At 41.4% G+C, this 13,741-nt stretch overlaps 1 protein-coding gene across 1 annotated transcript in view; it reads right to left on the reverse strand.

The window, feature by feature from the left end:
• LOC145982041 (uncharacterized) overlaps positions 1-13,741 on the reverse strand; it is a 36,521-nt gene that overhangs the window by 17,238 nt on the left and 5,542 nt on the right. Inside the window, exons 3-6 of the mRNA XM_083115617.1 lie at positions 12,455-12,651; positions 6,855-7,584; positions 5,492-5,632; positions 162-355 (exon numbers count right to left, since the gene is read on the reverse strand). Of these exons, the coding sequence (XP_082971743.1) occupies positions 162-355; positions 5,492-5,632; positions 6,855-7,584; positions 12,455-12,643 (1,254 nt within the window). The 5' untranslated portion in view covers positions 12,644-12,651. The remainder of the gene's footprint in view (positions 1-161; positions 356-5,491; positions 5,633-6,854; positions 7,585-12,454; positions 12,652-13,741) is intronic.

Below are 13,741 nucleotides of genomic sequence, written 5' to 3' on the forward strand. Positions count from 1 at the left end.
GCACCATCTCATGACAGGTAACATCACAGATATCTAATATATAAAAATGGATGTGTGTGTGTGTATGTTTGTTCCGGCATAACTCTCAAACACCTGGAGCAATTTCAACCAAACATGATAAAATGACAACCTGTAGAATCAACACTATAACATCCACTCACCTCCGTGATATCTTCCAGTCTGTGCAGAACAATTTTAGGAGAGCTCTTAATGGACACGTTCTCGGGTCTTCCATTGGAAGTCGAGCCTTGACCGTCCTCTTTCTCCGACGATGCCATCATCACCTTCTTCTTGAAAGCTTTTTTCTTGATCGCAGCCCGAAGCTTCCTCACCTGCTCACTGGACTTCCGGTGAACTAGAAAGAAAGGGTTCACGTGATAAACATAATGAACATTGTACGAGTGGCCAAATGCCATAAGTGAATAATAACGAATCTTACACCATTAGGGTCATTTTTTTCATTCACCAGTAAAACTGCAATTCTCAGATCTATTCTGACCCTATTGGTTGGAAATCTGAACACTGATAGAGAGATATACCAGGCATATAAGCTTAAATCTGCTGTTTTGTAGTCAGAAAAATACATGGTTTGTTCATAGAAAGCAACAAGAAATTTATTCAAAGTACTTGCCCTCGTGAGCTACACATTTTGCCCAACTCTCGGGCAATTTGTGGATACCACACCAAAAAAAGTCCTTCTCTTTCGAGGCAAACCCCTCATCAAGCCATTTTCGGACATCTGCATACGAATCGAAGTGCTGCTCAGCGAGGGTGTGGCCTATCGACGAAAACAGATGGTAGTCAGAAGGGGCTAGGTCTGGTGAATAGGCGGGATGGGTTAGCACCTCACAGTTGCGTGTCTCCAAGTAGTTTTGGACCAGTCTTGACGTGTGCGATGGGGCGTTGTCGTGGAGGAAAATCTGCTTGTTATGTCTTTGTTGATAATCCGGCCTTTTGTCACACAGAGCACGGTGCAATTTGATCAGTTGTTGGTGGTAGCTGTGGGCAGTGACAGTTTCACCAGGTTTCAACAGCTCAAAGTAGACGATACCCTGTTGATCCCACCAAACACACAGCATCGTCTTCCGGCCGAAAAGATTTGGTCTCGAGGAAGATGTTGATGGTTGGCCGGGATCAACCCACGATTTCTTGCCTTTAGGATTCTCGAAAAGTATCCACTTTATCGCCAGTCACAATCCGATGCAGGAAAGACTTTCTTTTTTGTCTGCAAGCAAGATTTTGCATGTGTTTTGGCATCTTTCCAGCTGCCGATCGGTCTATTCATGCGGCACCCATTTTCCGATCTTTGGAACCTTTCCCATGGCACGTAGACGCATGGAAATGGCTGCTTGAGTAACACCCACTTGCTCGGCAAGCATCTTTTGCGTTTGGGTATCGTCCTCGTCCAAAAGAGCCTGCAATTGACGGTCCTCAACCTTCCTGGGCACTTCTTGTCACTCAGATCAAAATTGCTGTCTTTGAACCAACGAAACCAATCCCTACACGTTGTTTCCGATACAGCACTGTCACCATAGGCCTCCACAAGCATTTGATGTGATTCGGCAGCCGATTTCTTCAAATGGAAGCAGAAAAGCAGAGCTTCCCGCATATGCTCTTTTTCTGGCACAAAACTAGACATGCTTACCACAGGAACACTGGCTGTTGTTGTCTGCACGTGCTGACGATGTGCACTGATTTGTGTTGGCAGATGTCCAACTCATACAAACACCAGGTATGGCGTGCCCATGGTACCTTCATACGCTCACTAACGCCATCTATGAGCAAACAACAGATTTAAGCTTATACACCTGGTAGTGTTTAGTAGGGATGGGACCGATTAATCGGAACTCTTATCAGTATCGGCCAATATAGGCATATCGGTGTATCGGTAAAATTACCGATTATTTTACCGATCCGATATATCGATTACTATCTGAAAATTTAGTGCAAAATTCTTACATTTTGTTGTAATTTTTATTGATAATATCCATGCCCTACTTTCTAAAAAAAGTAAATGTCTAAATATGCAATTTATCTTGAACTGCAGTCACCTTGAAACACATTTATTAAAGAGGCCAGTGAACCTTTCAGGTTCTTCAAGGACCATTTCTAATTTTATATCAGATCGGTAGAATATCTGTTATCGATAAATTTTATATTGGTACTTTATCGGTATTGGCCAAAATTTCATATCGGCCCATTTCTAGTGTGTGAAGAACGGAGTGGTTCAGTACAAGTAATGGACTAAAACAGGGAAGTACTCTCTTTCCACTACTCTTCATAATTACAATGAATGCAATTAACGAAGAGGTGGGGAAGAAGATAGGAGAGGAAGAGATGAAGGCCCTGTTGTTCGCTGATGACTTAGTAACTTGGGGAAGTATAGAGACGGCTTGATAGTTGGAATGAGGAAATCAAGAGCAGGAATGAAATTCAGTTTAGAAAAGAATGAGGTGCAAATAACAACAAGAAACAGACCAAGAATAAAGGTGGACATGAAAGAGTTGAGGGTATTGGAGAGCTTCAAGTACCTAGAAAGCATAATTGATATAAGTAGAAGAATAGATTAGGAGGTAAACAGAAGAGGACAAATTGGTGGTGGACTACAGGGATGTACCTATCAAATGTAAGAAGGTAATATACGTGGGTTGGAGATGTAATAGTGGCAACACTGCTGTATGTACAACATGAAACGGAACTGGTGCTTCTCGCTTATACCACACGTTAGTTTCATACCTAACCTACCTCCCAATAAATTGACTCTTCCCTCCAACACTAGGTGCATGCACAGTGATGAGAGGAATAGAGTATCATTGGAGTTGGCGGTCTAAAGTTGTGTAGTCAGAACCACCACTAACGTGAAAGTTCTGGTGATTCTTGCCATACCGCCAGAACAGACTGTCAATGGGCAGTATTACTGTTCATTTTTGGAAAATAACCTGTGAGCCGCATTGCAAAAGAAGAGGGGACACTTTCTTCTGAATCCTTCCATCATTTTGCAGGACAATGCTCGGATGCATGTAGAGCAACCTATGGCTTACGGTATTTGTTAGCTCGATGGGGCGGGCAGATGCTCTACCAGCCCCTGTGACTTTCATTTCATCTCTAAGATGAAGCTTCCGAACTGTTCCAGAGATTCTTCAGGCAATAGACCGCTCCATTCGAAACATCAACAGAACAGGCACTGCTATAGAAATACTATGAATGCTGGTGACTACAGCCAAGGGCTGTAAATGTTTCACAGAGGTATCTCTTTTGTATCATTTGTAAATAAATAGTTGCCACTATTAAATCTCCAACCCACGTATAACACATACTATGTACGTATGGAGCAAAGACTCTGACAATGACAGACAGACAGTGGAGATGAAATTTTTAAGGAGTATATTGGGGAAGACTAGAAGGGATAGAATAAGGAATGTGGAGATCCGACAGACGGTGCAGGTGGTGAAGCTTCAGGACAGGATACATCAGGCACAGATGAGATGGTTCGGACACATGAAGAGGATGGATGCAGAAAGACTACCAGTAAGAGCTTACAATGCACAAGGAGTGGGAATAAGGCCAAGGGGGAGATCAAGAGGTCAGTGGAATGAGGAGATAGTGAAGAATGTTAGGAGAAGAGGACAAGATTTGGAACACCGTGGAGAGAGAGGAGTGGTGGAAGCAGGCGCGGTTGGCTGTATAGCGCAAATGTGCAGTGAACCCCCAGTAATATACAAAATAAACAATAACTGAGAAGTTCATAAGCGTAAAGTGCCAAATTCTCTTAGTGAGAAGGAGAAACTGCGGGCCAGAGCCACTCAGCTCCCCTCTAGTTCCGTTTCGTGCAAAGCCTCCGCTGAATCTCCGCAAGCCAACCCCTACCATGCTAAAAGCTTAGGGCGGCTAACAGAAGCTCGACACGTACATATGGCGAAAATACATGCAGTCGGCTACTCCAGGAAGGTCGTCTCGTCAAAACGGACATGCGCAGTTCGTAGGATCACCAGCGAGCTGGAGTCAACCACGCTCTTCTCTCTTCCAGTGTTGCACTATGTGTTTCAATTTGAATTCATTTGGCATTCTCTTTGTATTTTTATATTTTACAAGACTTATTAGATTAATGAAGAGGGTGTAATATAAATGTAGAGGTGACCCCAAACGAAAGCTAGAAGTAAAGATGATGGGACAAATAAGATAAATATGATAGAAAACAACTTGCCTACACATTCAGTTTTTTCATCTTTAAGATGGAAACACTTCAGGTGGAAGGAGCCGAAAAGTCAAAAATAGCGCGAGGGTGAGGGGTTCCTTATCGGACAAGACTTAAACAACCTTTTGGTCTTCTTACGTCAGACTAAATGCTTTCATTGACATGTTAGGCTTTTTAGGTTTAGTTGTCTTAGAATATACGTATACACTCAATTTTCGGAGCTTACCGTGCTTGACCAAAAATGTAATATTTGCTATTTATTCAAGCCTAACCTAACAATGAAGGCATTTCGCACTTACGTCAGAAGATGACCAAAAAGTTGTTTGGGTTTCGTGCGATCAGTTATACTCTAGCGCTAGAGGGTGTTCGAAGGGACGCGCGCATTTAACTTTGTTACGTGTCATTGTCTCCATACTTGTTAGTTTGTTTTGAAGTGCATGGCTGGTGATTGAAATATATATGGCATAGTGATACGTTGAGTGAAGTGAGGTGGATTGTGTATTGGAAGGAGTGTAGTTGTTGCTGTGCGAGAAGTTAACATATTGCATAGAATAGAATCTAATCGCTTTGATTTAGCGATATACTTTCGAATAGTTATATAAGAATTATCTTGTAATCAAGGGGTCTTGGGTTCGATTACTGATACATACTCATTTTAGCAGGCAGAGATTTGTATTTTTAACTGTAGGTTCAGGATCCAGTTCCAATAATATAGTCTATTTGCCAGTGGTGGGACCAGAAAAGAGTTGGCAAGAGTGGAAGAGGCAAAATTGAGGCGAGAATATTTTCTGAATTCTGAGATACCCCTAAATACAATACCATACGAAAATCTTAAATTAAAATGATCGCCCCCTACACACACACACTCCTTGGTGCTGTCACTGTTATCTGTTCATAAAGCAAATTAACTTTGTCAGTAATCTACCGGCCAAAATTTGATAATTTTCCCAGTACTATCTCTACGAACCAAAGCGTGTGGTGTCTCAAAAGGTTTAGATAAGTCCACTTTGCATAATTTTGGTGAACCCCCAGGAAAATTATGCATGAGCCGTGCCTGGGTGGAAGACCAGGAAAAAATGGAGATGCTTGACTTCTATGCTGACCCAGTCAGAGGCAGAAAATGGTGATGATGATGATGATGACTGATGCCAGCTGACATGAAATTAAATACAATAAAAAACAGTAAGGACAATCCCAATCTTTACAGATGTGAAATTATGAACTCAGAGGAACGTGAAATAACACAACTTATGTCATGCCACAAACACTTTCAAGATTACTGCAGGGGATACATACCTTTGTACAGGTGCCTGTAGACGCTCCAATTGTTGGCGAAGGAGCTCTTGCAGCAAGGACACGGGTAGTACATCCGGTACGACACGTGGATAGACTTCATGTGGATGCTTAGGGTCTTCCGAGTCGCAAACCTTGTGTTACCTGCGAAGAAAGACCTTTAGAGCACTGGAATACATGTAGAAAAAAAATATACTTATTTAACTCCCCAAAATTGCATTAATTGTATACGAACATTGACCGCCAAGCAAGGTGGTTTGACTTAGAGTGATTTTTTATAATCACCGATTTAATCACTTTAAAGAAATAGAACATAAGGATTTTGTGCAGGGTGAGTCATAAGTCTCCATACAAATGGTGAAAACGGTGACTAATGTTTATTTTTCCTTTTCAGGCAGGTGAACCAATGAAAAAGAGATGCCACTAACGAAGGAAGAACGGATTGACATTATTCTGTTGGCTGCGAGTGGTACCACCCATCATGTAGCATGTACATTCAATGCAACCCACAGACTGCAGATAACTTATGACACTGTGGCCAAACATAAAGAAATTCAGAAGGACAGGTTCCGTCACCGACGAAAGCAGGCCTAGAAGACCAAAGACAGCAACAGATGAAAGGAGGGTAACGCAGGTGCCACGGGTTATCTGCGTTCTGTGGGTTGCATTGAATGTACATGCTACATGATGGGTGGTACCACTCCCAGCCAACAGAATGATGTCAATCCATTCTTCCTTCGTTAGTGGCATCTCTTTTTCATTGGTTCACCTGCCTGAAAAGGAAAAATAAACATTAGTCACCATTTTCACCATTTGTATGGAGACTTATGACTCACCCTGTAGATATCATAATCACTTTTGGTTAAAATACATTAATCTCATAATCATTTACTGGTGTTTACTAGGCTCTAAGAAAGGAAACGAAATATATGTACCGATGGGATGAAGCTCATATGAAAGGAAATGTAATATGTAAACAGTACGCACACACACACTTACATTTGTCTTGATTTAAAATTCAATAATTTCATATGCAAAAATAGCAAAATTTTTTAAAAAAATGCTATAAAACATTTTTTAAAAAAAATAAAAATCATGATTTTAATCTGCCTTGTTGCCAAGCACTGACAAGAAATCACATTAACAGTCACTAGTTCCGGAGATACACACTTTATTTACAGTAGTACATAATTCAAATTTCCCAGTGAAAACAGCCCCGTAGTAGGCTGCCATCTACAGGTTGACCTGAAGTCCAGCATAAGGTGGACGTTAAACAAACTTTGACGAAGATTCAAACCTGGGACTTATGGAGGCCAAAAGCATCCAAGTACTGCAATGTTAAAAACCAAAATGGTGAAATACTCACATATCGTACACTCGTGATCCTTTGTCCCCATGCTTTCTACCCGTATGTCCTCAGTCCTGGACGAATCCTCTATCTGAACGTCTCTGTTCATGGCCGACTCGTTAATGATGACCTTCCCGTCAGGCCCTAACGTGGCTTCGTCCCTCGCAAGCATGTTCTGCAGCTGGATGACCTGCGTTCGCATCATTTCGGCAGACGCTGGCTGGGAGGTGGTCGAGAGGACCGTCTGATACATCCCGAACGAGGTGTTATCCATGGGTTCCAGATTCACAGTGTACTCGTTATGGAAGCTCTTCTTAATCATCAACGACTCGCTGACGGAATCGTAGAACTTCTGCGCGGAGATTTGGCGCACAGCTTCCGATTCTGCTCGCTGAGACAACTTCTCCACGATTCGACTAAGGTCCTTCTTTGGGTTGGGACGAGCGTTAATCTTTGGCACCATTTTCTGTATCCTCGCATCATCCTGCCCGCTTGATCTGGATGGTGCCACGTCGCTAGTCACCCAACTCTGAGTCGACTTCGAGGCAGCAACCGGTTCGGGCTGCACGATGATGGTCTGATCCTCAATATGGTGGTTTTGAGAGTTGAACACCTTCGGAACTTCCCGGTACTCCTTCAAGCAGTACACCCTCTTGTGGGAGATGAAGTTGGTGAGGCTCCGGAACATGCTCCGGCATACTTTGCATTCATATATGATATCACATTCGTTCATCAGCAGATGCCGCAACTGTAACGAGAAAAAAAAGACCACAGATTAATTTACAACTGAAAGAAGAGACACCGAAGAGGTTTATGGTTTAAACTAGAGCTGAGCCATTACCACTTTGAACCAATATTCATAACTGGGTGTCTACAATTTGTCAAAACGAAATTTCCTAACTTTACCAGGTTTTCTAGACCTTGCATGCAGATGTTCGAGATCAAATAATTAAAAGTTGTTAAAAAAGTTGTCATGAAGTACAGCTCCCACCAAGAAATGGTCTGTTTCCTGCAGGCCATTGTTGCCACGCAAATTCTTTTTCTCTCGCTCCCCTACATGTGTTACATTCCTCTCCCCAATATTCTCCTCATAACGGGGCGAGCTCTGGTTGGCAGAGAGCAAAGGCTGTGCCACCTCCACCACTCCTCTTAGTGGGTGGAGTAAGTCTTGTATAAATAAATAGTACTAGTATCCCATCTAAAAATACTAGTAATAATACATACCAAAGTCATGTGGAGTTTAATAATGTTGTCATGGTTAGACAAACCACGACGGTTTGCACAATTAATATAATATCTACCTACTGATAGTGTAACCATGCAAGACTTAATCACCTAAGGTGGGCGCGGTTCACAACAGGAAGCACTGTGGATTGCATCATTGAAAGTCATGAAAAAATAAATATGCTGACCAAGGCAGTAATTTATTTTATTAAAAACAAACTAAACGTAACGTTTCAACCTTCTAGCAAGGTCTTCATCAGACTCTGTACAGGAAGGGAGGGAGAAGCATCTTAGGAATAGCGAAGAATGCAAACAAGAAAAAGGAAAACAGAGAAGAGGAAGGGATTATCTACGAAGTAAAATGTAAAGAATGTCAGAGTGTGTACATAGGAGAAACAAAAAAGAGACTGAAAGACAGGTTGAAACAACATAGGGATGATGTATGACTTAAGAGAGAGAGAAATGCGATATTTAAACACACGAGAGAAACAGGACATGACATAGAGTGGGATGAGGCTAAGCAGATAGGAAGGGAGAAGAGAATGCTAGTGAGAAAATGGAAGGAAGCCAAGGAAACAGAGAAGAAAGGTGAAGAAGACACAATGAACTGGAATGGGGGACTGAAGATAAACAAAGAATGGAAGAAGGTGTTAGAAAGAGTGGAAAGGACAAGAGAAAGAGGAGAGGAGAAGGAAGAAAATGAAGGAAAAAGAGCGTGAGATATAAAGCCCAACCACATTCTATATGGAAGTAAATATGTTTAGCCTTTTAGATGAAAGTACAGTTGACAAGGGAAAGCCACCTGCTAGAAAGTTCCATAACAACTTTCTAATAGTCTGGAGCGAGTAATGTTTGCGTATATATAATGCCCTGTTTTTGTATCTTGTTACTTTTGTACTTGATACAGAGTCTGAAGAAGACCTTGCTAGAAGGTTGAAACATTATGTTTAGTTTATGTTTTTAATAAAATAAATTACTGCCTTGGTCAGCATATTTATTTTTTCATAATCATGGAAACAAGGCTTAATGGTGTTATAATTGAAAGTCATCACTGTCCACATGCATTCTATAGCTTTCCCAGGAGTCAGTAACGACAGGTCTCCACTGAAGGTTGTTCAAGCTGTAATCACGAGCGATGCGACTCTGTGGCTGTGAGCTCAGCTGCTTCTGCCAGTGATGTCACTCCCTGCCGCCCCGATCGCTCAATGCCAAGGCCACCTGATATGATCGCCAAACCTTGGCCTTCCAGACTTCCTGAGACTGACCTCAGCCTCGAGGAGTAAAAAATACCTAGGCTGATGCAAGATTGGTACAGTAACCCTGAACAATGTTACTAAGCCCGCCCCCGACATATAAATACTAGGTGCATGGCAGTCTAGTCATAGATCTGAGGTATAAAGTGCACCCGGCCAAAGAATGGACTTGAGGAAACCCAGACTTTCTGCCTCCAGTTCAAGGGGGAAAAAGCGGTGTTGCTACATGCATGATTTTTGTCCAGCCGTACACAACACCTCTTCCTGTCAACAAGCCCCATTCACATGCTACGTGGCGGCAACCATTAGGCATCGCTGTGCTTCGCTTTGATGAGGGTGCCACCCGTTTCGAAAACAAGCCAAAACAAAAAAATTGGCAAAGCAGAATACCACGAGAATTTCCTCGCCACGGCAACTGGACAAAGCCGATTGGTTCAGCGGTTCATGTGACCCTCCATGGCTTTCGACAGAAAAGACAAAAACAGATAAGTATCACTATTTTCTTATCCCTTTCTTCCAAGTGATTCCTTACCTTTAACTCTTAGGTAGAGAATTCCTCCATCATATCAACTACGCTCCCTTGTAAGTATTTATAAATTATTGCTATTATTTCTTAGGCGTGACATTCCATTGTGTCTACACCCTACAGATATCACCACTTTACTGAAGTACTTAACAGGATCTCTTACAGCAAAACCACCAACCATCTGAGTTACTTTAACCTAACGGTTGGCTTGGGGGACTTCAAACCCCTGCTGACAGTTCTATTTCTAGTATTACTAATGATACTAGTAGTAATAGTAATAAGCATTAATTGAATTTTAATATCAAGGGGTAGTTTAAAACAGAATACTAGTTTTGGGAATTGGTGGTGGTATTTATACCCCATGGACTAAAACAGGGAAGTGCTCTTTCCCCACTGCTCTTCATAATTACAATGAATGCAATTAACGAAGAGGTGGGGAAGAAGATAGGAGAGGAAGAGATGAAGGCCCTGTTGTTCGCTAACGACTTAGTAATATGGGGGAACAGGGAAGAAGTAGTACAGAGACAGCTTGATAGTTGGAATCAGAAAATCAAAGAGTGAGGTGCAATTAACAAGAAACGGAGCCAGAAATGAACAAAGAATAAACATGGACACGGAGAAGTTGAGGGTAGTGGAGAGCTTGAAGTATCTAGAAAGCATAATTGAGAGAAGTGGAAGAATGATGAGGAGGTGAACAGAAGAGGACAAACGGGTGGTGGACTATATCAAAGTGTTCGAAGATTAATATGGAACAGGGATGTACCTATGAAATGCAAAAAGGAAATATATAACACTTAGTATGTGCCAATAATTATGTATGGAGCAGAGACTTGGACAATGACAGAGAGAGACAAAAGAAAGATGCAGGAAGTGGAGATGAAATTTTTAAGGTATATTGGGGAAGACTAGAAGTGATAGAATAAGGAATGAGGAGATCCGACAGACGGTGGGGTGGTGAAGCTCCAGGAGAGGATAGATCAGGCACAGATGAAATGATCTGGTCACATGAAGAGGATGGATGCAGAAAAACTACCAGAAGAGCTTACAATGCACAAGGAGTGGGAATAAGGCCAAGAGGGAGACCAAGATTGGAACACCGTGGAAAGAGAGGAGTGGTGGAAGACCAGGAAAAAATGGAGTGGCCTGACTTCTATGCCGACCCAGCCAGAGGCAGGAAACGGCAAAGGATGATGATGATGTATTCCCCTCTTTGATGTTTTTAGAATTATTAATTCATTGGTGATTTACAAGACCATCGTTTTGTTTTAAATGCACATGATGGTTGACAAGGTCTTCCATTAGTCAACAAGCTACTCAGTGGCGGGAGAGGTACCAGGATATATGTTCTGAGGTATAATAGCTGGAATTTGAGTTCTGACTAAGTTCTATGTTTTTTTTTATTGGAGATCACACAATAAACATTTCTCAATTCTATGTGGACTTCGTTTCCCCAGTCCACAGACTGCAGGAAAGGATCACTTGCGCACATGACTATAAGGCCAGTTGCACACCGAATACAACACGACTGTATCGTTTGACGGCACATATGTTTCGGTTTGTCAGCGTGTACAAGATCAAAAAAGGAGCTTGATCCAGAGAAGCTAATCGTTCTGCTGCAAGCAAGACATGACGCAATCAATTACTCCTTGACAGATTACCACAATAATGACAAAATTTATGCACTTTGGAAAGTTGAGTTGGTGATTTAAGTCCACTTTATGCACAGTAAGGCTAATCGGTACTGGACCTACAGTTTAAAGTGGGTTCGAAACCACTATGTACCTCCACCGGGTATCGAACCCAGGACTTTGGAATGAAGTGGCACAATTACATTACCTGAAAGAAATTAGTCTATTGGAAATTGCCTTGCATTTGGACAGTAGTGTACAAAATGTATTAAAAATTGTACAAGAAAAACAATCTTCAGGCCAGTCTTGATATTTATTGCTCAAATAACCATGTGTTTGCAGTTTGTGAATTAAACTTTTTCCTTTTTTTGGAGGGAGTCCATCTATTGCTGGATTCTCTATTAACAATATGATGAAAAATAACTAGATATACAATATAAAACAAAGTTATGCAATACACTACTTATTTCTTCACACAAAAAATGTGTTTCCAAATCATCAATGGTTTTAGTGAAATTTCATGTTTTCATATATATGTTAGCAATTCTTTTGTTATGCAATATATTTAGTTCTTGTATAATCAAAATTATATTATCAAATTTACACATAAAATGCCAAAAATAGTGGGAATAGAAATATCCCTGGTAGTCATGAAAATTTACTGTTGTTGCCAGGAATAATTGGCTCCTTATCTCCCCTTTTCCAGTTACCTTGCACACTTTCCCAACACTTCATTTTTGTTAACAATTTGTAAAAATAGCTCGTTCTTGTATGAAGAACCTAACCTGACTCGTCTTACCTTGTTGTGTTGAATTGCAAAGTGTCGGATCCAGTGTGTGGTTGGCCTAAGAGAATGTACTTTACATCAAACTTACAACCGTTTAGTTACAACGACAGATATGATCAGGTGGTCCACAAAACCAAAATTCTAAAACAATTCTTAGCACATTGTCAAAGTTCTGCTGACCAAAAACCCCTCTCTCTCACCTCTGCAGTCCCTGTTTCAAGCAGCTTGAGAGCATGCTGTAGCCCGGTGGCGCTGATCTCCACAGGCTTCCTCAGGACAGAAAGGTCCGTCAGGGGTTCGTGGACAGTCTCCGATTTGGCGGCTGCGCTCTTGGCTGCAGCATGTTGCTTGCTCGATTTGCTGGATTTTGAGTTTGACTTCGAGCCCATCCTCTTGTCTGCAAAGCAGGAATTAAAATAAATTCACAAACCTGAAGATAATGCAAGTTAAATTGCTGAAAAAAACATACTCTGTTATATTCAAGAGTGTGCATATTATACAGGGTGTCCCAGAAGTCTTTCCCTGATTACAAACTTTATTGATATCCGCTATATGCCATGTAGAGATGTGAAAGTGGTGCCAAAATATTGGAAAACTAGCCAAGTTTTTTCATTGCAGGTTTGAGTAACGTGGCTGTAGAGTAGCAGTGTCAGTGCCCAGAAAACCGGAAATGTTCACAAATCAGGAAGAAGCTCAGCATGTTCTCTGGTATCACGAGACCCGGTCACCAATAACAGTGCGGAGGAAATTTCAAATGTACAGAATTCTTTCGTCTAGAATATCTGCCATCAATATGTTGGTATTTAAAAAATGGAATTTATCTTCATTCCCAAATCCTGTCAAGTCCAAGAAACATTGTATGGAAAGATACCACCCAATGTCAAGAGCCTTAATTCCGGATTCCTTGGCACTGACACTGCTGCTAAAACAAGGAGTTAGGTGATAGGTGTTACTATGGTAAAAAAGGTTTCCTAACAACTTGCCCATTCCTGATAAAACTCCTATACACACATTCCTTTTTTTGTAAAGCTACCAATAGCGTAAAAAGTAAAAGATAAAAACTTTAAAACTTGAAATATTAAAAAACACACACGCGACTACACGCTCGCCCGTGAGGTATCAGGTTTGCCTTCTTGCAGAATGCAGGAAGTTTCCCGGTTCCAAACTCCGCCCACCACTCTCCCTCCCATTACATCATTTCATACTCGAAGTCATGAGTTTCCTGAACTGCACGGATTACACATATTATATGTAATAAATGAAGGTACACACTGTACATGGATAATTATATACAATCCTTTCTTGAAAGTTTGAATAACCACTCAGGAGACAGTGCAACATTTCGGACCCGTTACTGGATGCATCCTCGTGTCTATAGCAAAACTCCATTGACAGGACCTCACATGCTGATAATGTGCGAATTGCTCACAATCGAATATCAGCTAAAGATTAAAACTCAGCAACTTACGTGTGTGAGGATGAGATTG

Source organism: Lepisma saccharinum, chromosome 30, assembly GCF_977018435.1.
Source record: "Lepisma saccharinum chromosome 30, izLepSacc3.1, whole genome shotgun sequence".
In the NCBI taxonomy this organism is placed as follows: Eukaryota; Metazoa; Arthropoda; class Insecta; order Zygentoma; family Lepismatidae; genus Lepisma; species Lepisma saccharinum.